Source organism: Colius striatus, chromosome W (genome assembly GCF_028858725.1).
Source record: "Colius striatus isolate bColStr4 chromosome W, bColStr4.1.hap1, whole genome shotgun sequence".
NCBI lineage: Eukaryota > Metazoa > Chordata > Aves > Coliiformes > Coliidae > Colius > Colius striatus.
Window position 1 is genome coordinate 9,563,533 of NC_084789.1, and position 25,478 is coordinate 9,589,010.

At 46.0% G+C, this 25,478-nt stretch overlaps 1 protein-coding gene, 1 long non-coding RNA gene and 1 pseudogene across 16 annotated transcripts; 2 read left to right on the forward strand and 1 right to left on the reverse strand.

The window, feature by feature from the left end:
* On the reverse strand, positions 1-6,079 carry LOC133628386 (uncharacterized). 9 transcript variants are annotated; one of them, XR_009820679.1, is made up of 5 exons: positions 5,629-5,739; positions 4,711-4,748; positions 4,439-4,482; positions 1,350-1,386; positions 827-1,124 (listed from the first exon to the last, which is right to left on the reverse strand). It is a non-coding gene; the product is annotated as an uncharacterized LOC133628386 (long non-coding RNA). The 9 variants fall into 9 exon arrangements; XR_009820675.1 differs by lacking the exons at positions 4,711-4,748; positions 5,629-5,739 and adding an exon at positions 5,768-6,079 and having other exon boundaries at positions 4,439-4,479; XR_009820674.1 differs by lacking the exons at positions 4,711-4,748; positions 5,629-5,739 and adding an exon at positions 5,768-6,079.
* On the forward strand, positions 5,809-15,632 carry LOC104549593 (2',3'-cyclic-nucleotide 3'-phosphodiesterase). 7 transcript variants are annotated; one of them, XM_062016482.1, is made up of 7 exons: positions 5,812-5,967; positions 7,973-8,642; positions 9,198-9,340; positions 11,975-12,019; positions 14,272-14,378; positions 14,857-14,993; positions 15,545-15,632. In XM_062016482.1, exons 1-6 carry the CDS (start codon positions 5,917-5,919, stop codon positions 14,975-14,977), a joined length of 1,137 nt encoding a protein of 378 aa, XP_061872466.1. In that variant the 5' UTR covers positions 5,812-5,916; the 3' UTR covers positions 14,978-14,993; positions 15,545-15,632. The 7 variants fall into 7 exon arrangements, 6 of the variants coding, with proteins under 6 accessions (XP_061872462.1, XP_061872461.1, XP_061872463.1 ...); XR_009820670.1 differs by lacking the exons at positions 14,857-14,993; positions 15,545-15,632 and adding an exon at positions 9,891-10,370 and having other exon boundaries at positions 5,809-5,967; positions 14,272-14,289; XM_062016478.1 differs by lacking the exons at positions 14,272-14,378; positions 14,857-14,993; positions 15,545-15,632 and adding an exon at positions 9,891-10,370 and having other exon boundaries at positions 5,809-5,967; positions 11,975-12,060.
* The window catches only part of LOC133628610 (ATP-citrate synthase-like), a 17,513-nt pseudogene continuing 7,366 nt past the window's right edge, over positions 15,332-25,478 (forward strand).

A 25,478-nucleotide genomic window follows, 5' to 3' on the forward strand; every position in this document is an offset into this window, starting at 1 on the left:
TTTTTTGGTCACAACTCCAATTTTACTAACAAGCATCAGTTTTATAATCAGCAGCAAAGTTAGCATGCTTATAGTACTTCTAATTGGTCCTTTCTCTAAAAGCCAGTTGCGCTTTCTGCGATAAGCCTTGCGGATTCACATACTGCTTCAGCCTCCTCCTTGCTGGAGCTTGTTATCATGTAGGCATTCTTTCTTCTTTTCTCACAGTCGAGAGCAGCTCAAGGACAATCCGCACATTAGTTCTCAAAGCATGGGTTGTTCACTGTTACCAAGCCATGGCCTCTTTCAGACGAAATTCCTCCACAATTCCCCCTTTTTCTTTTTTAGCAACTCATGCCTGGTAAGCTTCGTTTTATACACTGAAAACAAAAGGGGGGATCTCATTAATATTTACAAATATCTAAATGGTGGGTGTCAGGAGGTTGGGGCATCCATTTTTCTATTGTAGCTAGAAACAGGACAAGGGGTAATGGGATGAAGCTGGAATACAAAAAGTTCCACTTAAATATAAGAAAAAACTATTTCACTATGAGGGTGATGGAGCAGTGGAACAGGTTGCCCAGAGGGGTTGTGGAGTCTCCTTCCTTGGAGGTCTTCAAGACCCACCTGGACATGTTCCTATGTGACCTGATCTAGGTGAACTTGCTTCTGCAGGGGATTGGACTAGATGATCTCTAAAGGTCCCTTCCAACCCCTACCATTCTAAGATTCTATGATTCTATGATTGTAGTAGTTTGACCCTGTCTGGATGCCACGTGCCCACCACATCACTCTATCACCCACCTCCTTAGCAAGCCAGGGAAGGGGAAAAAATAAGATGGGAGTCTTGTGGACTGAGATAAAAGCAGTTTAATAAAGAAGCAGCAAAGCCATACGTGTGAGAAGTGAAGCAAAAGCAAATAAAGATGTTACTCTCTACTTCCCATCAGCAGCGATGTCCGGCCACCTTCGGTACACGTAACGGTTGCTTTTGGAAGGCCAGAAATGAATCTTGCCTCCTCTTCCTGCTCCTCTCCCCCAGTTTATATTACTGAGCTGATGTCATATGGTATGGAATATGTCCTTGGTCAGTCTGGGTCAGCTGTTCTGGCCGTGGTCCTTTCCAAGATTGTGCCCATCCACAGCTATTGGTGAAGGTGGGGGAAGGAATGCTGGAGGGACAGCCCTGATGCTGTGCGAGCAGTAGTCATAATATTGATACCAACAGGAAGCACAGCACTGCAAGAGCTGCTGTGTAAAATCACTACCATCCCAGACCCACTACAATGATATACAGACCGCAGTGGCTGCTAGGGAAGGTGGGACAAGAGGTGAAGGTGGGCTGTAGGGTTACCAACGGAACTACTCACCAGCAGGTAAATCAATTCTCTGTAATCGAAATAGAAACTGAGAAAAAACAAAAAATAAATATATTAAACAAGAAATAGACTTCTGGCACAATTTTACTTTGTTCAAACCAGTATATATAGCGTGCCTCTGGGCCCAAGGGGAAATAGGGTTGTCATTTAAATTAAAAATTGACACTATATCCTCAACCATGCTGCCTTCCACAACTACTGTTACAACTACCCTTGGATCTACCTCACAAACGCATTTAAGATGGACACAAAAAAATTACTAAGATTGGACTCTATGCAGCTAAGCTAACTGGGCAACAGCAAATACTCCTTAATCCTTCTTGGTCACTAAAGAATGTGGACATGTATGTGCAAACTATTAACTCAAAATGTTCACCTTTTCTCAGCACCTCCAATACTGGATGGTACTCTCGGTTGCATTATAGAAAATTGTCCCGCTCTAAGTGAGATGTAACTGGCATGCTGGGAACTGAACTCGGAGTTTTAAATACAATAGACTCTGAGATCCTTGCTAATAAACTAAGCACAACTATTAATGAATTGCAAAATTGGAACAACCTCTAAATTCTTCCTTATGGGGTGTTGCTGCTACCAGCAACACCACCAGGCCGCCTGTACGGATCTCTCAGCCCACCCCACTGAGGGGACAAAGATCACCACACACTCAGCATGGATGACCCTTTATTCCAACCCCTTGTTTACACCATGTGCTTTTATCTGCTAACACCAGCACCTCCTCTCCCTCCACTCCATGCCCACCTCTTCTGTACCCTCCATCTCTCGCGTTACAACCCGAGATCTTCCGGATGCCTACTACAGTGGGGCTTAGGAAATAATGAATGGATGCTTCCAATCCTCTTTAAAGAATCTGAAAAAACCATATTTGGGTGACCACCAGCTAATAGCCCATGCTATAGGAGCTGTCCAAGATAATGTGTCCCTGGCACTGAGCTGGATTCAGGCTCAGCTATGGATACAATCCGCAATGGCTATAATAATTCGAGAAGGAGAAAATGGACTCTTACCCATAGAGCTTAGGAAAGTCATCTGGGATCATGCCACTAGTTTTGAAAGAAAATTCGTGGTGGCACCTTGTCAATTTTACATATAACCAGGATACTAACCGAATCATTGCTTTTGTATTAACTATAGGTGATGCAACAGTCTGTACCATTTATCCTATTATGGCTTTAAGAATTTTAAAAGAAAATGTGATATTATACCCATCAGAGCAGCAGGAATGGGCTTATAAAAACAGATACACCCATGTATGGCAAACTATTGATGCTGATGGTTGTACCACAAAGGGAACACAAGGATATATATGTGAAAGTAATACTTTGAGAGCCCAAGACATTTGTTTAGACACTGAGCAAAGTTTTTGTTATTTTGAAATATACTCTGATAATGATCCGAGGACTGTTCTAGAAAACATCGGAAAGGGTTGTACATGTTTAAGATCCCCTTGTGATAGTCTGTTAACAGATGACCTGAAAGTACCACTTTGTGATCACTCAAATCTATGTATTTGTAACTACGCACATTTCAGGATGTGACTTTAAGTACCTAAACCAAGAACTGTGTACCAAACTATACATGGTAGTTACATGTTATATGATACTTTGTCACCAACTCCAATTGGAATGAACATCACACTGGTCAGAAAGTTATTAGAACACCCTGATCTGCCTAACTTTGTAGAAAAAGTAAAGGGAGATATTCGTAAGCTCTTAATTACAATTTGCCATGGCACCCAAAACATACATCAAGTAATAAAAAGAGTACAAGAAGAAGGGACTTATCACTAGTGAGAAGCTCTATTTGGATGGTCTCCAACCGCTAGTGGAATTTTTGAATCGACTACTTCATCCTGTAGTAGTGGTATTTATACTGAATAAAGAATGCTTAGTCTTGATAGTCATTATATACATAAGAGTATGGCACATGATTCGCAACTTAGCACAAGTTAGAAGCTTTAACAAAATGTTTGTGCAAAAGGGTATCATGCTTTGCAAAAGAATTTGCAAGGATCAAGGGAAGGGGGGAATTGATTCATAGGTAGATAGGCAAGTTTAGGTTATGGAAGCTTGCTTATTAAAACTTACAATATTAGTTAGAAAATCACACATATAATTTTATGAAACTGCTAGTCTTGTAAGCCCACAAACAGAGCTATTAGAAAGACACAGCTATTTCTTGTAACATAACTATTGCTTAGTGCTGATAGTTCCAAGGCTGGTATGTACCTAAAAAAAATATTATGGCAAAGCTATTATGTTAGTTCTACACTTGAACATTTGGACATTGTACACCACTGATAATTACAAGGCCTGCCTAGCCCTAAACAAAACTGTTATCTGGGATGGCAGAGCTTTTAGGCCAGTTTTCATCCTGTCCAAGGTCCCAGGAATAAAGATACATCGCAAGGAAAGTTTGGATCTTAATCCAACAGCAATCCCTAATGACCACTGAAGGAAGCAAGAGGGCACCGAAAGAAGCATGACAGAGGCGTAACTTGGGTGGACCAGGACGGGACTATGGGTGGGCCCTTTCCTGGAAATGTGACGAATATTCATGTTTGCTGTAAATATAAACTGAAAATCCAAAGGCTGAGGTGGGCACGTTTGGTGGAGAAATCCCCCGTGTTCCCCAGCACTGCAATAAAAATACCTGCTTAATAGTCTCTTTGGCTATTGAGTCCCGACTGGCTTCTTCATGGCATCAAAACCTCCTGGCTCAGAAAACTTAATCCCAGTTTATGAACTAGTCCAACATGTAAAAGTATGAAGCCCCAGCCCTGCTCAGGTCATTGTAGAATTTTTTTTTTACCTCCCTGGGGCAAGGGTTTTACAACCAGGATACAGCAACTGAGCACAGAGGAGGCCCTGCTATCAGCTGCTGATCACAGCTCACCGTTTTCTGACCTCTGAAAAACCCACTTTGCATCAGAGCATGGAAGAACACTTGGGCATGGCCAGTGACCCATGAAGAAACTGTCTGTGTATTCTGGTAGCCAGCCTTCATCAACCTAACAGTGGGTTGGAGGTGATCTGACTGCAAGCAGCTTGCCCGGTACTCACCTATTCAGTGATACCTCATGGATGTCCAGGGCTCAGGCCTCCTGCTGGGAGAAAAAAGGTAGTGAGAAAGGCGGAATCTTTGGGGGAGGAGACATTTGATACAGGATACCCACAGGTAGGAATCACAGCAGGGAGAAATTAAGGGTATTACTGCAGGGAGTTTTATGGTAGGAAAGGGCCAAGAAATGACAGCAAAGAGCAAAAGAAAACAGGAAAAACTTAAGTATATAACTGCATTTCTAGAGCTTTTATTAATAAACCATACCACTTACAGGCCTTAAATGATGTGAACAAAAGCTTCATCAAAGAGCTGAAGGAAAGAAAAGATGAACTGACAGTTAGCTCTCTAAAAGGTAGTCATCATTTAGCTCTCTGCACCCCATAAAGATAAAAATTATTTGCTTTCCTCTTCTGGAGCACAGCCCAGGGCATGGGAACATAGCACCCCAGTCTCAGGTAGCAAGCATCTAAATTTCTGGCCCATATTGCATCCTCTGTCCTAGCACAGAGTAACAGGAATTAATTTATATGTAAAGCCATAGTGTAGTTGTAATTGGTGGCTTCATTTATTTTTTTGGTAGTGAAGGTTTAATCTTGAGCTGGTATAAATCAAAGTAAGCAATGTCAGCAAAGCCTCAGTAACAGTGAAGGAGCCTTATTTCACTCTTCTGTACCATCCACTTAAAAACCTGCTTTTAATAACACTGAGAGCAGCTCTAGTGCCCAGAATGCAGTCAGAAGCAAAACGTGGCTGTAAAAGTGACTGTGAATAAATGAGATCCACAGTGCTGAGACCTTAAAAAATCTGGAATTAAAGTCTCTGACAGAGGCCAAGGGTCTTTCTGTTCCTGCACCCTACTGATTTCTCAGTTCTGGAATTTGGTTTAAGATTGTTTTTTCCTACCCAGATGACGATGTTAGCAGTAAAAACACAGAATATGACAACTTTGAAAAGTACAGAGAGGAAAACGGCCAAAGCACAGAGAAGATGGAAAGCAAGAAGATACTAGGAACTATAAAGAGGACCACGGAAACAAGAAAGGAGGAAAGGAACGAGAAGATAAAGGGAAGGAGAGAAAAGAGGAAAAGATAAGAAGACTGTAGAGGAAGAAGTAGAAGCTGCTGCAGAACCGCCGTGTCCACTCTGGAGCAGCGCGGCGGGTCCAGAATGGCCTATTGTGCTGCGGTACCGGCGTCGCAAACACGATCTTTCCCCTCACTGGCCGCCCTTCTCTTATCTCTGGTCCGTGCGCCCCGGCCCCTCCGCTCGCCCGGTACCAGCCCGGCCTATCCCAACCACCCTCCCTGTCCGATATCCCAGGCACCAACCTCTGCTGTCCCGGAGAGGGCCCGGCCCGGCCCCCCGCTCCGTCCGCGCCTGCGCGGCCACAGGCGGGGCCAGGAGGGGGCCCCCGGGGCTATGAAAGGGGCCGCGGTCAGCCTAGGGCTACTTTGCATTGGTGGCTGCTCCTCTCAGCATGGTAAGCGCGGTCGGACCTCTCCTGGACGCGGGCTTCGGGTACCGAAGGGTAGGAAGCATCGGCGTCATCGCTGACCCGAGGGCGCTGACCCCGGCGGGGATGGGGGGCGGTGTGGGGCCTCAGCTAGACCCCAGGCTCGGTCCCTGGCCCCGGGCTCTCCGTGGCTCCGCCCCGGGCCGCCCTTGGGGGACAAAACCGGGACATGAGGCACTTTCGAGGCTACCTCCGCGCGAATCACCGTCCCGCGGGGAGCTCGGAGACAAGGGGGAGCTTTGTGGAGACAACGACAACGGGGAGAGACGGGACGGGGCCGCTGGCTCAATGGGGAATTGTCTGTTGCGGGTCTCTGTGGGGCCATTGTCTGGCCGGCCCCTACGCAGGCCTATCTGTGAAGGCAACTTTTGTCTGCCACGCTGGCCCCCAAACAATGGGGGGGGAATAGGTATTTTCTATTATTGTTCTTTTGTTTGCACGTTTGAAAAGTGGCCTCAGTCTCAGGCCTCACGAGCAGTTCCCTCCAGCGAAGGTGGTGGGCCAGTCCAGACACAGCCCTGGCCTTGCACATAGGCCTGGCCCTAGGTTTGGCAATTAAATGTCTCCATGGGGAACAGGACGTTTACCTTGTGAGGAAGAGTGGCTCTTGAAGGTGGCTTGCACCATCTGGGAGCCCTCAGTCCACGGGAAAGGCAGCACAGGTGGCCCAGGAGAGGTGGATGGTCCTCATTCCCATGGCAGGAACTTGACAGGACTGCCCTAGTGCTGTGCTTGCTATGCCAGCATGCTAGGCAGCAGCTGACCCCCCTGGGACAGGCAGCACTCCCTGCCCCACATGCCCATTGAAGCAGTGGGGTCCTGGTCCTAGTAGCAGGGCACTTTGGAACCACAACCCCCCTCCACCTTCTGGAATGAGGGATAGGAAAGTTAATCAACTGAAAGAGTTGGGTTTTAAACAGTAGCTTCGCTCTGCAAACAGGAAAGCTGTGTCAGCAGAAAAAAAACATCTTTTTATAAAACATTCATGTTGTGTGTAAAACGTCTTGATTTTGGCATCAAAGGCAGAACTTTCTCCTCCAGCATCGCACCAGTGGTGGCTGGTACAGCGCTTGGCTTAGGAGCCACTCATGGGCTGGGCAGGAAGATGAAGAATTCATGTGTTGACCCAAAAACCTGTGTCTTGCTGCTATTGAAAATATGCACAGTTGGAGAAACCCCTTATTTCTTTCTAGTCTGGTGTTTTCCCAGGGCCTGCTGGGAGTTAATCTGGGTTGCAGTTACCAGAGCTGCTAACAGGGAGGCAGAGCTTTTCCCAGCTTACTTGCTGCTGCCAACTGCCAGTGCGTGTTTCTCTCAGGGCTGGTTTCATTTTTGTGTTGAGCCCAGCAGCTACCAGTTTCTCTTTACTGAAACCATTTCAGTTGCTCCTCTGTTGAGGCATTCAGGATACCAATATTCAGTGTAGCACGAAGAAATAGCGACCCTTAACACAGGAGACAGCATCCTCGCAGCCTTCAGTGATAAATGGCCTTTCCCCTGAGGACAGAAGATCCCTAAACAGACTTGAACCCTTTTGCAGTCTTTTTTCATTGGGGTGAAGCGATGAGATTGCAGCAGCTGTCACAACCCCCTGGAACTTTTCTGTCTTTGCGCTGAGCACCCTGTGGCATTGTGCCCTTGTTACCCAGTAACCACAAGTACTTGTTTAAGTGCTCAGAAATAATTCTGACACTTGAAGTGCTCTGCCTGGGATGTTGCTTTGTGGCAACTTGTGGTACCTGTTGAAACTATCTCCTGCCTCATGATGGCTACAAAGCAGGGGGCAAAGCTGCACCTTCATCTTGCGTCAGCCAGTGCTGGAGCTGGGGGTTGGTGGGACAGGGCACAGGTCCCTGCTGCAGGACCTGCTGGGTTTTAAGCTGAGCAGGGCAGCTGAGGGTGGGGTAGAGATGGCCTCTGCCTCCCCCCCCTCCCAGGGAGGGTTCTTCACAGCGCATGCTTGTGCCGTTGGGTCTCTTGGTGTTGACAGCCTGCAAAATATTTTCTTCTTGCATTTCAGAACAGAGGCCTCTCAAAGAAGAGTCACCCATTCCTGCCTAAAATATTTAGAAAGATGTCTACTCAATCAGCAAAAGAAAGACCTGAAAGCTTGCAGTTCCCTTTCCTTGATGATGAAGAAACCATCTCCACGATCAAAGAATCTAAAACCTTTTTTATTTTAAGAGGCCTACCTGGCAGTGGGAAGTCCACTCTTGCCCAGGCTATTCAAGATAGGTATAAACATGCCTGCAAGGTCATCTCTGTTGAGAGCTATAAAATTACACCTTTGATAAGAAGCACAATTCCTGAAGAGTACTCAAAGGTGGATGAGGATCTAGTTGACTATTGCAAACGAGACATCAGCGTTATTGTTTTGGATGACACTCACCATGAGCAGGAGCGACTGGACCAACTCTTTGATATTGCTGACAAATACCGGTACAAAGTCATCTTTGCTGAGCCCAAAACCCAGTGGCGGATGGATTGCTTGCAGCTGAAGGAAAAGAATCAATGGAAACTGTCAGTGGAGGAGCTGAAGAAGATGAAGCTGAGTTTGGAGAAGGAATTCCTGCCCATGTATTTTGGGTGGTTTTTGAGCAAAAGAAGTTCAGAGATCCTGAGGAAGGCTGGCCAGACTTTCTTAGATGAGCTTGGAAGTCTCAAAGCCTTCAAAAAGGAGAGTAAATATTGTATGTACAGAAGTATCTTACCACACTCTTACTCTGTTGAGGAAATGTTAATGCTTGGCAAATGAGCCAAGTTTGGGCAGCTTCTGATGGGAATTTCTAGTTAAAAGTTAGCAACAAGGAAAATTGTTTAAAAGCTACTAAACTGTTTCACATAGTTGACAAAGTTACCAGTGTAAGTAAAAATAAATGACAGTGATTTTTCCTAAGAAGTCTCTTTAGCCCTGAGGTTGCAGAGAGTAGGGTTTGGGTGGCAGCAGCCCCTGGTTGCTTTGAGTAAGAGAAAACAGAAGGACTGAACAATTGTGTCCCTTAGGGGACTTGTACAACATCAAGGTTAAGGACAAGCCCTGATGACATGCAGAAGCTTCTCTTTTCTAGTGATAGCCACTGTTAGCTTAGGTAGAAGTTTTACTTACCTGTTTAGTCCTTTAAAGTAAGAAAGAATGACACATGAAGGACAGGTGGGTGAGGAAAGCTGAAGTGGGACTTTGACTCATGAGGTGACATTGGGGGGATCATTTTCTGATAGTAACATTATTTATCCTGTATTTGCAGTTGCTTCTGCCATTGAAGATCCCAAAATCAAAATAGATCTCACCAGCTACTTTGTGAAGAGGCCACCCGGGGTCTTACACTGCACCACAAAATACACTGAGTTTGGAAAAGCATCTGGAGCTGAGGAATATGCACAGCAAGAAGTGAGTATGGGGGCTGTGACTCCCTAGAACCCCTCTTTCCCTCCCCCTTCCCAGACAGGGATCCACTAGCCTCCTGGGGGGTGGGGTAGGGATGTGGCTTTGCCTGGAGCCAAGAGGGTGACTGTGGGGACAGTGAAGTACATCTGTGTGGCCTGTGCAACAGAGAAGTCATCATTGGGGAAGAGATGGTGACCTTTTCCTGTTAGTTCCCAAACAAACCCCTCCTGCTCCCCCCCATCACTCCTGACCACCAGCATCATCTCCAATAGCTTGATTTGAGTGATGATGAATTAAGATATTTAGATTTCCATCTAAATTATTTTAAAACAGATAATCCTAAGTTAAATACTGGAATTTACAAAGGAAAAAGATGGCACCAGCTCCAAATTCAGAGCAGGAGCTTCAGGCCATGCTGCACTGACTTGTATGTCATATTTCAAATATGTCAAAGTAAGAGCTACTACAATGGCCCAAGACCCCTATAAAGCCACCCATGCTGCTGTGCAATCAGTTAAAGCTTTGTCCTGAGCTTGTCTCCCCCTTCTACCAGGCTGTGAAGGCTTCCTACAGCAAAGGCTTCACCTTGGCCATTTCTGCCCTGTTCATCACAACAAAAACTGTTGGTGCTCACATTGAGCTGAGCCCACAGCAACTGCTGCTGTGGCCTGGAGACACTGACAAGATCCTGCCCACTGACAACCTCCCCAAAGGCAGCCGGGCTCACATCACCCTTGGTTGCGCAAACGGCATTGAAGCAGTGCAGACTGGGCTTGACATGCTGGAGTTTGTGAAGCTGGAAAAGGCAGGGAACAAAGGGGATCAAGTAGGGGAAATTGGAGGAGGGAAACTGCTGTATTTTGATAATGGGATGTGGATGCTGGTCCTTGCTAAAAAGATCGATGTGAAGGCGATATTCTCGGGTTACTACGGAAAAGGAAAACTCGTGCCAACGCAGAGCACCAACAAACGGGGCTCTGCTTTTAGCTCCTGCACCATCCTCTAGGAGTGTGAATGGCTTTGTTTTTAAAAGGCAAGTAACTCCTGTAACCTTTAAAAGTGTAAAGAGAGATAATTCTACCTTTAGTAAAGTCAGTCCTTTTGCCAACCCCCTTGTGAAGCCTCTCTGGGGAGAGAGAGTTCAACAGCCTCTGGAAAAGGAAGAAAACAAGCAACTCCTGAGACAGGAAAACTGTTGCCTCGCTGATACAGCCCCTGAAAGCTGCCCAGTGCGCACCAAGGGCAGAGTTTTGGAGCTGGGGTGGTCTACTTGTTTTCTTCCTTGGAGGAAGATCAGCCATGGTCTTTTATAAATTCCCACGAATCACAAGTGTCAGAGTGTGACCTGTCAGCACTCTGACCAGTGACAGACCAAAGCCTGGAGGGGCCTGGGCTGAAGCCAAGGGAATGGTGTCTTTTTTTTTTTCAGTCCAGTAGCGGAATAACTGGGTAAAACCAGTGAGACTTGATTATGGATCACTGCTGTCAAGTAGGACAGCAACAGTTTATCCTGTAAGATTACTCCAGGGCAGAGGGTATCCACAGCTTCCCCAGAGGCTGGTCCTGCCCTAGCTCCTGGTCACTGTTTCCATGTGAATGCTCTCCTCAACAGAGGGAGAGACCCACTGAGAGGCAGACAGAAGGAAAGTGCATTTCCAGATGCTGTCTTAAACACAGCTATTGTGGACTTTGAGGGAAACAAAGTGATGTCCCAGGGGAGGCATTCAGTTCCTGCAGCATAGCTCCAGCCACTCTACAGCATGTGTCAGTATCCTTGTCCTACAGGGAACAATCCTCCCTTGGCAGGGGGCAGAAGAGATGAACAAAGTCTCTTCAATCTTGTTTTACAGAAACTAAAATAATGTCTGAAGTATAGACCTGTACTTCATGCAAGATTTTCCTACTTCTCTCTAATGCACTTGACTGTTAAGTTAGGGTGGCAGTAACACTGTCATTTAGGAAGCGGAGGTACTGTAACTGCATAACTTAAGTCTGCTCAAACCTAAACCCTTGGCTGAAAAAACCATTAATGAATGAGCACTCTTGTTAAGTCTGTTTTAGTAAAACTTATGTTTTTGCTCTCAACCAGACCATCTGCCCATGGTTATGTGGGTACTACTTCACTGTAACAAAGCTCAACTAACAGACTCAGGTCAGGACAACAGTTTAAACTTGTGCTATGGCTGCATGCTTGGTGAACTGTAGAGTGAAATTAATCCCCTATTAACCCCTACAAATTCTGACAGTGTTTGACAAGTGTGTACCTGAAGGAGGTGGCATGGGGGGCCCTGTCCTGGGGAAGCCCCACACTGCCTCTGCCAGAAATGTTTCTTCTCTAAAGATTTAAAAATCCTCAAGGATTTCCTCCTCAAGGAAAACTGCCAAAGCAGTTTACTTTGTAGAAAAAGTAAAGGGAGATATTCGTAATTTTATACACTGAAAACAAAAGCACAGCTGACAAACAAAATTATTACACTTGTGGTAAAAGTAAAAATCTATATCAGCTCTGTTTTGCAAGATTGCATGTCTAATACTACTTACATCAAGTCTAAAATACAAACCACTTTTCATAAAGTTTCTTCACCCTTTTTATTGGAGGGTCGTGGTGTGGCTGACTTTTCTCCTTTGTCATTCCAGGCGCCAGCGGCATTGTCTCCAGCACCGCTTCCGGTGGCGCAGTCGGTATTATTCTCTCCTGAGTTTTCTTTTTCTTTGTTTCCCCTCACGTGCCCGATGGTACCCAGTCTAACATGAGGTCGCGCTTCTCCACTCTCCCCTGATCCTCTTGCACCGTACTCCCGCCCGACTCCGCCCACTCGGCATTCCCCGCCCGCATCCTCTGCAACGCGCCCCAGGGGTAGCCCAGCGGGCTGAACTCGACTGGGAAGCAGCTCCGCAGAACAAGTGGAGTCCTGCACCTGAGGAGGAACAACCCCATGCACCAGTACAGGCTGGGGGTCGACCTGCTGGAGAATAGCTCCGCAGAGAGACCTGGGAGTGCTGGTTGACAATAAGCTAACCATGAGCCAGCAATGCACCCTCGTGTCCAAGAAAGCCAATGGCATCCTGGGATGCATCAAGAAGAGTGTGTCCAGCAGGTCAAGGGAGGTTCTGCTCCCCCTCTACTCTGCCCTGGTGAGGCCTCATCTGGAGTCCTGTGTCCAGTTCTGGGCTCCTCAGCTCAAGAGGGACAGGGAACTGCTGGAGATAGTCCAGTGCAGGGTCATCAAGATGATCAGGGGACTGGAACATCTTTCATATGAGGGAAGGCTGCGGGAACTGGGGCTTTTTAGTCTGGAGAAGAGGAGACTGAGGGAGGATCTCATTAATATTTGCAAATATCTAAATGATAGCTGTCAGGAGGTTGGGACATCCCTTTTTTTCTGTTGTATCTAGCAACAGGACAAGTGGTAATGGGATGAATCTGGAACACAAAAAATTCCATTTAAATAGAAGTAGAAAAAACTCTTACTGTTGAGGTGAGGGAGCCCTGGCACAGGCTGCCCAGAGGGGTTGTGGAGTCTCCTTCTCTGGAGGTCTTCAAGAGCCGCCTGGACACGTTTGTATGCAATCTGATCTAGGAGTACCTGCTTCTGTGGGGCGGATTGGACTAGATGATCTCTAAAAGTCCCTTTCCAATCCTACCATTCTATGATTCATTCACCTGCTTTCCTGAGAAGTGAAGACTAAGAGGAGGCCTGCAGGCAGACTTTAAAAAAAAAAGTTAGAAATGTCTTTTTCCTCTCAGAATTCCCTAGATTTGTACTAACTGTTTGAATAAACAGTCCTTACATAGCCTTCCAGCAGCTTCAGAAACTGTTGGAAGTAGAGCTCTTTCCTTAATTGTTCTATTATTGAGAGGAGTGTTCTGCTGTCTCCAATGGGATTTCTGTACTGACATTTTCATTTTAATAATTATAATTATGCTTCAGTTCATAAAGACTTTTTTAACACGGCCAGAAAATCCATTTAGCTGTTTCTCTGTGCAGCTTGCTAGATGCCAACACTTAACTCACTTTGCTCTTAAAAGGATTAGTTCAGTTTTTGTCTCTGAATCATCTCCCTGTAAGTCACTGTGAAGTTTATTGTGGCATTGTCTTTGCTGAGAATTTTAATGAACTTCCAATGAAGTGCTTTTCAACAGACAAGCACACTGTGGTATAGGAATACCATGTCGAGCCAAATTACAGCACTCTGTGATTACATTCTTGGCTGCAGCACAACCAGAGTCTGTAGGTATGAATGTGTTGATAATTTAAATTTCCTCTAGCTTCAGTCTTCAGACAAGGTCAGAACAAGACTTTTCGGTTCAGAGGCATTTGATTCTGTGACTGTAATATGCAAAACCATGAAACCCAGGGCTGGCCGAGCAGTGGAGGAGAAGACCCTTCTTCATGGAAAGGCCAGTAGTGCATCTTAGTGAAACACAACCAATTGTCAGATACATTTCTAAAGCTTTTCATGTGCAAACAGGAAAAATCTGCTTCTGGATCTGCACCCTACAAATGAAGTAATACCAAATATATTTGTAGCAATCACTTGTGACTTCACAAGGCCATCAAGCCTTAGAAAGACAATATGTTCTTTGGAGGGCATGACACTTTTTTTTCAAAGCAAGAGTAAAAATTGGAGCTTATGCTCAGGTTGATCTCAAATTTGTCACAGAGAGAATGGCACAAGTTGTCTGTACCCAGTCCAATTTCAGTGTTCTGTCTTGGAGAACACCTGACACAAATCAATCCTGGCACCTGAGAGATGAAGCTGAGTTTCTCTCTCTTGCAAAACTGGTGTTTGTAGTTCTGCTATCCCCTCAGTTACAGCTGACAGGAAATGTGGGAGCTCTGCATGTCCAGCAGGCTCAGCACTGCAAACCCTCTGGTTTGGAAAAGGAAGATGCAGAAGGAAGTTTAAATTGTGCCCTGCCATCTTTGCAGGAAGCCTACATTGCTGATCTGGATGCAAAGAGTGGAGCCAGCTTGAAGCTTACTATCCTCAACCCTAAAGGCATGGTGGCTGATGGTGGTGCCTCCGTGGTTTACAGGTAACAAGAACAAGGTTTCCAGAGAGGAGGGTGGATTTACATAAGTGGATTTAAATAAGTGATGCAGCCCTTAGAAAATAGACTCTTTTAAAACTATCTTTCCCACACCATCATATCTTGGGACCTCTTCAGAATGAAGATGCTGTGCAGATCTCTTACCAAGATGTGGAACATAGTGTCCCTTAGAGAGTTTAATTCTGGGAGATTGAGATAGGGTTTCTTTCTGAAGTGGAAAGGAGCAAGCTGGCTGAAAACTGTGGCAATATTGTTGCTGTGGTAGTCACTGACTTCCCATCAGATCTAGGAAGCATAACAAGATGAATTATGACTGGCACCAAGAGGAAAGCAGCTTTGTTTTCAGCAGACAGCATGATCTCTCTGTTACAAGTCCTGCTTTCCCAGGAATTTGGAATGTTTTATTAAGACCTTTATAGTGACTCAACTTATAACTAATCTCTTAAATAACTTTTTTTTACAGTGACACCATTTGTGACTTGGGAGGTGTGAATGAACTGGCCAACTATGGGGAATACTCAGGAGTCCCAAGTGAGCAACAGACCTATGACTATGCAAAGACTATTCTCTCCCTCATGACATGAGAGAAGCACCCTGAAGGTAAGGGAGTTGTTGCTATTGCAAAGATGCTCATCTGTGAATCAGGGGGGAGGGGGAGAACCCAGCAAATCTGAGCTGTTACTCTGCTTAGACCTACCTGGCAGAAGGCAACTCACTGTTGCCTTCTGAGTGAAATAGCAATGGATTTTTGTTGGCTTTTGCTTCAGAGACAGGAGCAAATGTGGCTGAAGAGATTCTGATGAGAAAAATTCTTGCTTGGCAAAAAGCTTTTATCTTCCAGGCTCTGCTAAACACAATTTACTGCAAGCTATTGGCAAGGCTGAACTGCAGCATTGTTTCACTTTGTCCTAAATTGCTTCATGATCTTACAGTACACTATGTACTTAAAACAGTTTTATTTATGCATATTTCCTCCCTCAGGCAAAATCCTGATCATTGGAGGCAGCATTGCTAACTTCAACAATGTAGCAGCTACTTTTAAAGTAAACAACTATTCAGAAATATCAACAAACACCTGCAGTCATTCACCCCAAGCCATTTTCCTCAGCTCAGTGTTGTGCTGAGACTGACAGTCTGTCCGTCCCTTTCAGGAGTTCCCGAGATGGTGGGACAGGGGAAACATTGGGCTGCCCACCTCAACTGCCCTGTATATTGTCTCTCTTAGGGCATCGTCAGAGCAATTAAGGATTACCAAGGCCCTCTGAAGGAGCATGAGGTGAGGATCTTTGTACCAAGAGGGGGCCTGAACTACCAAGAAAGATTATATGTCATGGGAGAAGTTGGTAAGGACCAACCATTGCCTTAAGTTTTATTCATGTGCCTTGTTTCTTCCACTTGCTTTCTCCTGAGCCTTTTCAAGGTCAAGGGAGGTTCTGACCCCTCTACTCTGCCCTGGTGAGGCCTCATCTGGAGTACTGTGTCCAGTTCTGGGCTCCCCAGCTCAGGAGGGACAGGGAACTTCTAGAGAGAGTCCAGCACAGGGCCACCAAGATGATCAGGGGACTGGAGCATCTTCCTTATGAGGAAAGACTGTGGTACCTGGGGCGATTTAGTCTGGAGAAGACTAAGGGAGGGATCTCATTAACAAGTATTCAAAAGGTATTTGTCAAGAGGATGGAGCAGCACTTTTTTCTGTAGTGTCCAGTGACAAGACAAGAGGTAATGGACATAAACTGGAACACAAAAAGTTCCACTTGAACACAGGTTAAAACTCTGATGTTCAGGTGAGGGAGCCCTGGCACAGGCTGCCTGGGGAGGATGTAGAGTCTCTTTGGGAGGTTTCCAAACCCACATGTTCCTGTGTCCCCTGATCGAGGGGAACCTGCTTTAGCAGGGGATTGGGCTGGATGAGCTCTGGAGGGCACTTTCAACCCCCATCATTCTATGATTCTATGAAATGCTTCACTTTGGCAGAAGCTCATCTTGTTCCCTCCCACCAAGGCTGACTGTTCTTGTATACACACACAGGGAAGACCACTGGGATCCCCATCCATGTCTTTGGCACTGAGAAACACATAACGGCAATTGTGGGGATGGCACTTGGGCACTGACCCATCCCCAACCAGCTGCCGGCTGCATCCCACACCGCCAACTTCCTCCTCAACACCAGTGGCAGCCTGTCGGTGAGTGAAAGGGGAAAACGCTTGTGAGGAGCCTCCAGAAGGCAGTTTCCCCTGTCTGGACAGGTCAGAAGGGGATCTTGGGCACCACTGTATTTTTACAAAGCTTTAGGAAAACTAGAGACTCTGTCTGCGTGGTTTATCAGGAGAGACCCTCCCAATATTCACCTTGCTCATGCAGAAAATGTGACCCCTCAAAATCAACAATGTGACTCTTCCATCTACTGGGAACTTGGTCATTTAGGCGTTTTCCCCTCACTTGACTGAAATGGTCCTATCTCAAAATGAACTTTCTCTGTTTTTCTTTGTAGATAGCCAAAGTGACCATCTCCTCCTCCATGCTCCAGGCCTTACCTGCCATGCTGTCCCTTTTTACTGACTTGCCTTCTGAATCTTTCAGACTCCAGCACCAAGCAGAATGGCTTCCTTCTCAGAGTCCAAAACAGATGATATCGCTCCAGCCAAGAAGCCAAAACCAACAGCACCTCTTGGTAAGTCCAGCATTGGAAATGATTGGTAGCAGTTCCTTCCCGCTCCAAAGGACAGAATGTGGACTAGAATATGGGGTGTTTTTTTCTTGCTATAAAGGGAAACAAATTTGTGGTACCTATTTATCTTTTGAGTTTATTTAAGTTCTTTTATAATGTTGTCACTTGTACTATTAGCCCCTACACAAGGTGAGTCAAGAAGTACCTTCATCTGGGATGTTCCTTTCAAGGGAAAAGCGTGGTTTGAGAACTCAGTTTTCCTGTGTCCCCGTGTACAAGGCCAGTGGACAACAGGTTAGAGGATCTGTGCTGTGGTTGCTGAACTGAGGCCTTGCCTTCTAGTGAAGTGCCTGGGGGATATTCCTCTAGGGTGCTTCTGGAACCCTGTAATTATTAAGAAAGTCCTTCTTGGTATAAGCTGCAACTTCCTGGATAAACATCCTACAGTCAGTCAGTTCAGTAGTTTTGTTTAGGGTCAGAGGTTACTGTGGTGTGTGGTTTTGGTCTTGTTTTGTTGTGAGTTTTTTGTTTTCTTTTTGGTTTTTTTTTTTTTTTTACTGAAGCTTTTTTAGCATGGTGATATGCAAGAGCTTTGGCAGCCTTTTGCTTGTATTTTTTGGAAGCCTTGTTGAGTTGTATGGTAATAAAACACAGCAGAATTGGCCACGGACAGAATGGGATCATGTCCTGGTCTTTCTCCCTTGAATGTAAGGAGATACTAGCCTCTTTTACAACAGTATCACAGCAAGATTCGGGTCTGATTCCAGTGAAACACATCAAAACCCCCTCCCTACTGCTCTCTTAACCATTGTGCACAGAATTTTACATGAGCAATGCTTCAAAAGGACATTGAAAATGCCATGGATCTTGCAGTGCAAGGACCTGCCACCTGAACCTGAAATGTCTTTGTGCTGGGATAAGCAAAAAGTTTCTAGATGGCAAAATGCAAAATTTGATGTCTACCTATTTGGAGAAGTACAGTGGAAAGTGCTCCAGTCCCCTGATCATCTTGGTGGCCCTGCACTGGACTCTCTCCACCAGTTCCCTGTCCCTCTCGAGCTGGGGAGCCCAGAACTGGACACAGGACTCCAGATGAGACCTCACAAGGGCAGAGTAGAGGGGAGCAGAACCTCCCTTGACCTGCTGGACACACTCTTCTTGATGCATCCCAGGATGTCATTGGCCTTCTTGGACACGAGGGCACATTGCTGGCTCATGGTTAGCTTATTGTCAACCAGCACTCCCAGGTCTCTCTGCGGAGCTATTCTCCAGCAGGTCGACCCCCAGCCTGTACTGGTGCATGGGGTTGTTCCTCCTCAGGTGCAGGACTCTGCACTTGTTCTTGTTGAACCTCAAGAGGTTCCTCTCTGCCCAACTCTCAAGCCGGTTGACATCCCACTGAATGGCAGCACAGCCTTCTGGGGAATCAGCCAGTCCTCCCAGTTCAGTGTCATCAGTGAACTTGCTGAGGGTCCACTCTGTCCCCTCATCCAGGTCGTTGATGAAGATGTTGAACAAGACTGGCCCCAGAACCGATCCCTGTGGAACTCCACTGGCCACAGGCCTCCAACTCGATTCTGTGCCATTGATCACCACCCTCTGGGCTCTGTCATTCAGCCAGCTCTCGATCCACCTCACTGTCCACTCATCCAAGCCACACTGCCTGAGCTTTCTGATGAGGATGTTATGGGAGACAGTGTCAAAAGCCTTGCTGAAGTCAAGGTAGATGACATCCACTGCTGTCCCTTCATCTAGCCAGCCGGTTATGCACTCGTAGAAGGCTATCAGGTTGGTCAAACAGGATTTCCCCTGGGTGAATCCATGTTGACTCCCCCGATAAGTATCTTTTCCTTCATATGTTTAGTGACTACATTCAGGATGAGTTGTTCCATTACCTTTACAGGCATGGAGGTGAGGCTGACCTGCCTGTAGTTTCCTGGGTCATCCTTCCTGCCTTTCTCCAGTCCTCAGGCACCTCGCCTGTCCTCCATAATTGTTCAAAAATGATGGAAGAGAGGCTTAGCAATCACATCAGCCAGCTCCCTCAGCACTCTTGGATGTATCCCACCAAGAGCCATTGACTTATGAGCATTAAGCTTGGCCAAGAAGTTTTTAACCTCTTCCACCCAGGACAAGTCCTCTGCTGTCCAGGCCATCCTACTATCCCTGCTGGACTGGACTTCCCAAGGGCTGGCCTTGGCTGTAAAGACTGAAGCAAAGAAGGCATTCAGTACTTCGGCCTTCTCAGCATCCTCGGTCACCAGGGCACCCTCTGTGTTTAGTAGTGGGCTCACATTCTGCCTAATCTTCCTTTTGCTGCTGATGTCCCTGAAAAACACCTTATTACTTTCCTTAACTTTCTTGGCCAGGTTTAATTCTAGAAGGGCTTTAGCCTTCCAGGTTGCACCATGAGAACAGTGACTGACTGGTTCCTTGTTAAAGCCAGAAGAGTATCCTGTTTAATCCCTAATGCTGTCTTGCCTTTGATTCAAATTCTAAAAGAAATTAGTGGTAGACTGAGTTGGCCTCAGCAGTTGGATCAGCTCTGAGTTAAGAGTTTTCAAATTAACCCTTCCTGGAGTCAGAAGGAGGAACTCAATGTTCTACTGTGATAAGTGGTGTAAATATTCTTTAAGCAAACAGTTCATCCTCACTAGCTGAACTGTTGCCTTTCCTGATACTCTGTCCTCCCCAAGCCAAGTATTGTACCATAAATAAATTCTAAGAGCCATCATGTTTGTGTTGGATTCTGATCATTAAAAAAATCTGAGCGTATAGAGCTCCTTTGCTTTCTTTGTACCCATTTCCTGCTTTTCTTTTTATTTCCTTGATAGGTGGTAGGATATTTCCTATTGTGGTACCTTGACAAACATTGGAAGCAAAAACGTTCTGTGGTTCTCTCAGACTGTAGGCCATAAGCAAATAAAAAAAATTGAAAGTTCCCTTTATCTTGAGCTTTTCTGACTAAAACTGTCAGGGAGGAACATGAATGGTCTGTATGAGAAGAGGAAGAGGCAGTTTTCACTTCTCCCGTATATCAGCTCCTTCCCTTCCCCATGATTAAGCATTTGCCCATTTTGTGAAACCCAAAATATGGCTATTGTGTTCAGAATCCTGGGAGAGGGGGATGCTGCTTCATATACAGTTTCTTCCTTAATTTGGACAGTGTGACTGTTCATCCTGCTGTTCACCTGTTGGATACACTTTGGAGAGAGGGGCATATGCTCATCTGGGAGACTTTCAGCAGTCATTTGGCAAAGTTGCAGCTTTTTGTTGTGCACAGGTACATGTTTTGAATGTGTTCTGGTGGATTTTTCCCCTCTCTCTGGGCAGGTAAGGCTACAACCCTGTTCAGCCGTCATACCAAAGCTATCATTTGGGGGATGCAGACACGGGCAGTGCAAGGAATGCTGGACTTTGATTACATTTGCTCCCAGGATGAACCTTCAGTAGCTGCCATGGTTTATCCATTCATGTAAGTAGCGTGTTGCTGACTGATAGCATTATTTTTCTGACTGCTTCCCTCTAATTTTTTTGTTAGCTTCCTCCTCTTCTGGTCATAGAATGGTCTCTGCTGTTCTTTAGTGTAGCTCTGCCCTGGTCTACTGTCGTGGTTTGGCCCAGCTAGAACAGGAGCACCACGACAGTCTCTCACTCTGTGCCCACCATTCACCCTCACCCTCATTAGGATGGCAGAGGCCCCAGCAAAATGGGAGGAAAAAAGATAAGCAAGGTTGTTGTGGCTGGAGACAAGAGCAGGGAGGGCTCACTGCCAATTACGGTTCTGTGCAAAACAGACTCCAGTACTCAACTGAGACAGGAAAGTAGGAAAGTTTATTCTACTGCCTACAAGAAACAAAACGGAATAAAAGCAAAAAGGGAGTAGGATGATGAGAAAATTACAACCAGCACTTTAAGATCTCCCTCCCCCATCCCTCCTTTCTTCCCGGGCCCAGCTCACTGCTCCCGATATCTCTACCTCCCCCCCGCTCAACGCTTCAGGGGGGCAGGGAATGGGGGATGTGGTCAGTCTCTCACAGATGAGCTCTGCCACTTCTCTCTGCTCACATGAGGATGACTCCTTGCATTCTTCCCCTCCTCTGATACAGGATCCCTCCCCCAGGACACAGTCCCTACTGAACTTCTCTGGTGTGGGTTCTTCCCAGCAGCTGCGGCTTCTGCCAATACAGGGTCCCTCGCACGGGATGCAGTTCTTAGTGAATATCTCTGGCGTGGATTCTTCTCCAGGGTTACAGCTTCTGCAGATACAGGGTCCCTCCCTCGGGACAAGGCCTCTTCTGGGCATAAATTTAATGAGCTTCTTTGGCATGGATTTCTCCCCACAGTTACAACTTCTGTGAATATTGGGTCCCTTCCTTGGGACACAGCCTGCTCCGGCCATAGTCACTGCCTCTGGCATGGGGTCTTTAATGAAGTGAGTCTCTGCCCTTGATGCATGGTCTTTAATGAAATGCAAACGAATCTCAGCTTCACCAGCCCTCTCTGTAGAATGCAGGGGAGTCTCTGCTCCAGCACACTTCCTCCTCTCTTTCATCACTGACCTTGGAGTCTGCATGGTTGTTTCTCTCACTCTTCCTATTCCTTGCACCACCACCAGCCAGAAGAAGGAAGAAGGGACAGAAGAAGGAAGAAACAGGAAGAAGCCTCCTCTTCCAGCTTCTTCTTAAAAAGTGATCATGGAGATGTGTAATTGGCTCAGCCTCAGAAGTGGGTCTGGCTCAGAGCTGGGGAGAGTTTCAAGCAACTCCTTACAGGAGCCATCATTACAGCCCCTTCCCCCTTACCAGAAATGGTTGTCATGTCAAACCATGATGTCTACATATCTTCTTTACCTTCTCCTATGCTCCCTTCCACCATCAGGTTGGCTTTACAGACTGCTTTCTGTTTCCCTTAACCATTGATTTCAGACTGCTCTGTTGAAACAACTTAATTTTAAGCCACGTAATTTAAGTCCCATTTCATGCTCTTTCAGAAGGTGTCCAAATTCTCTTTCTTCACTCAGCAAATAAGGCAAGCATGACTACTTGGGCTTTCTTTAACAGCTTAGCAGAGGCAGTAGGGTGTAGGCACAGATGTAGCTTGGACCAGCCAGCTTGAATAAAGATGGTAGGGATAAGTTAATGCAGCTGGCATGCCACTTCAGAAACAGGTGCTGCAAGTTAATCAATTGGGCCCTGCGTGAGCTCATGGGCAGAAGCAGCATATAAGGAGGTAGCTAGCAAAGGAAGGGTGGCTTTGAGTCAACTCTGGTGGTTGTACTATGTTGCCTGTGTATGTCTCTGCATGTGCATTACTTAGACTCTCTGTGTCTTTGAGTGAATATTGCCTGCGCTACTACAACAGTAGGGTGATGTGAGATTTCTTCTACTGTTTGCTTCATACTTGTCTGAGACATCTTGATTTGTGTCTGCTGGAATTTTCCTGTCCAAATATCATCCAGAATCACAGCAGCTCTGCTAATAGACTAAAGCAGTCTGTCATGGAGCCAAACACAATTTTCTTAAAAAAAAAAAAAAATCCTGTTCATCTTGCTCATCCTTTTTGCTGTAGTGGCAGTAGTTTCTCAGCAGGCAGGAAGTGTGCAGATCTTTCAGTGAGATATAGTCTCCTATGGTATTCATCCTTTCTTACCTTGTCCCCACATCTAACAGGGCTGAGACCACTAGGTGTTTAAAGCTGCCCTCAGGAGCAACCTCCAGAGCACAGCTGTGCCTCACCTGCTTTGATCCTGTACCTCATGACTCTCCTTGTCAAATAGTGAGAAAAGAAGTTTTTCTCTGGTCCAATGCTGAGACAGTGAGGGGAGAGCTTTATAGCAAAGGGGAGTCCTTTCATTTCTGTGATATTTTCAGACATCCAGGAGAGGTGATGTCTAATCAACCTCTGTCATGCAGAGAACTTTGCGTCTTGACAGTTAAGTACCTTTTACTGTTAGTCTGCAGCTCTGATGATAATTGCAGCTCTGTAATAACTTCTCAGCAAGCGCAAACCTCAGGGTACTAAAACTGAGTGCAGGCATAGCCACATCTGTAGATGAGTGGCAACCTCTTACAGTGTCGCAGTTGTTTAATGAAGAAATAGCAAGAGGGATTAAAAGTTTTAAAGCTACCTATAATTATCTGATGCTGCTTTACCTTTTGGAGGAAGTCAGACTGGTAAAACCTAGAATTTTCTGTTACAAATGTACCAGTATGAGAACACAGCCAATATCACTATACTTGTAAAAGGTTGAACAGTATAGACTTCAGTGAAGTTCCAGTTGGAGCATCTACCGTATAGAAAAGACACCACCTACAGTGAAACTTTCCTAGGTGTATCTCTTGCAGCATGTGTAGAGCAGGGTGGGTAGAATCTCACTGTAACAGAACTAGAAAGCTGACTGGCCCTCACATTGCTGTCCTGGCTGCTCACTGCAGATACTGGTTTCCTGTTCCCTCAGTCATGTTTTTTCCAGCCCAGTAATGCAGATTTGCATGTATCTCATTCATTACTCTTTCTGTGTCTCATTCTGTCTTCCAGCCTGGAGTAGAATTGAGGGTCTGGTAACTTCACTGTGTGAGAGCTTATTCATTTTGCTGGATGCCTCTGTCCCCATTATCCTATCTCCTTCCATATGCCACTCTGTTCTGTACTCTGAGGAACCTTCTGCTGTTAGTATGCCCTCCCCATGTAAGCTCACTTGCTAGTGAGTGTCTCACAGTCAGTTTTGGTGTCTGAGAATTGGGGTTTGTAAACTCCTCTGTTTGCATGCACTGTATTCATTTGTCTTTTGGGTAGCCTTAAGGGTCAAGGCTTTTTCATCTTCTCCCCATAGTGGTGACCACAGACAGAAGTTCTACTGGGGCCACAAAGAGATCCTGCTTCCAGTGTACAAGAACATGTCAGATGCCATGAGGAAGCACCCAGAGGTGGATGTTCTCATCAACTTTGCCTCCCTGCGCTCTGCTTATGACAGCACTGTTGAAACCATGAATTATCCACAGGTGAGTGAGGGATCTAGAAGAAGCCTGTTCCAGTGCTCCATCACCCTCACAGTGAAGAAGTTTTTCCTTCTGTTTCTTTGGAACCTCTTATGTTCCAACTTGTACCTATTGCCCCTTGTCCTATTATTGGGCATCATTGAGAACAGCCTGGCTCCACCTTATTGACACCCATACTTTATATATTTGTAAACATTAATGAGGTCACCCCTCAGTCTCCTCTTCTCCAAGCTAAAGAGCCCCAGCTCTCTCACCCTTTCATCAGAAGGGAGATGCTACACTCCATCATCTTGGTGGCCCTGTGCTGAACTCTTTCCAGTAGCTCCCTGTCCTTCTTGAACTGAGGGGCCCAGAACTGGACAGCAAATTGTCTTGGTCTTCCAACTTGGTAGATAAATACCTCAATTTTAACTATTTTATAGACTCTAAGGAGGATACCAGGGTTGCATAGCAAATTCTAGCATTGGACTTGCTATTTGTGTTAGAGGAATTTGGCACTTCTTAGTTAGAAGTTATTACTTTGGGTTGGTTAAAATATAGTGCTGCTCTAATGTATAAGGGGGAGAAAAGTCTCTGAACAGTGCATTGTTCCAAAGTCTGAGACTTCAGATCCATGTACTGGGCCCTACTGTATTAGAGTGCAGGTGGTCCTGCCAAGGTGGTTACGCTGAGGGGGTACTAATGATTTTCTTTATCTTACTGCAGATCTGCTCCATTGCTGTCATTGCCAAGGGCATTCCAGAGGCCCTTACTCGCAAACTGATCAAGACTGCTGATAAAAAAGGAGTCACTATCATTGGGCCTGCAACTGTAAGTCCTGATTACCTTTCTCTCCTCTTGTCCATCTGTCTTCATCTTCAGATCGGCTTTCTCAGAAGGATAAAGTATATCCTGCATTCCATTTTGTCTTTAGTCATGTAAAATGCATGTTAGCTTCTCATTTTGAGGTCACCTTACTGCTGTGTTCAGTTTTGGGCCCCTCACTACAAGAAGGATATTGAGGTGCTGGAGCGTGTCCAGAGATGGGCACTGGAGCTGGGGAAGGGGCTGGAGCACAAGTGTGATGGGGAGCATCTGAGGGAGCTGGGGATGTTCAGTCTGGAGAAGAGGAGGCTGATGGGAGACATGAGCACTCTGCAACTCCCTCTGCTACTCTCTGTAGTGAGGTGGGAGTTGGTCCCTTCTCCCAAGTAAAATGATGGGATAAGAGGAAATAGGCTCAAGTTTCCCCAGGGGAGGTTTAGATTGGAGTATGGGAATGGAAGAACTTTTTCCCTGAGAGGGTTGTCAGCCCCTGTCCCAGGCTTCCCAGGGAGGTGGAGGAGTCCCCATCCCTGGAGCTATTGCAAAGCCGTGGAGCTGAGGTGCTGAGGGCCATGGGTTAGTGGTGGGCTGGGCAGTGTGAGGGCAGGGGGT

Bases quoted from the DNA above. Each gene is read 5' to 3' on its own strand.
- LOC104549593 (XM_062016478.1), top strand. From the start codon at position 5,917: ATGGTAAGCGCGGTCGGACCTCTCCTGGACGCGGGCTTCGGGTACCGA. The intron at 5,968-7,972 runs GTAGGAAGCATC...CTTGCATTTCAG, and splicing joins CGGGCTTCGGGTACCGAAGG to AACAGAGGCCTCTCAAAGAA. The intron at 9,341-9,890 runs GTGAGTATGGGG...CCCTTCTACCAG, and splicing joins AGGAATATGCACAGCAAGAA to GCTGTGAAGGCTTCCTACAG.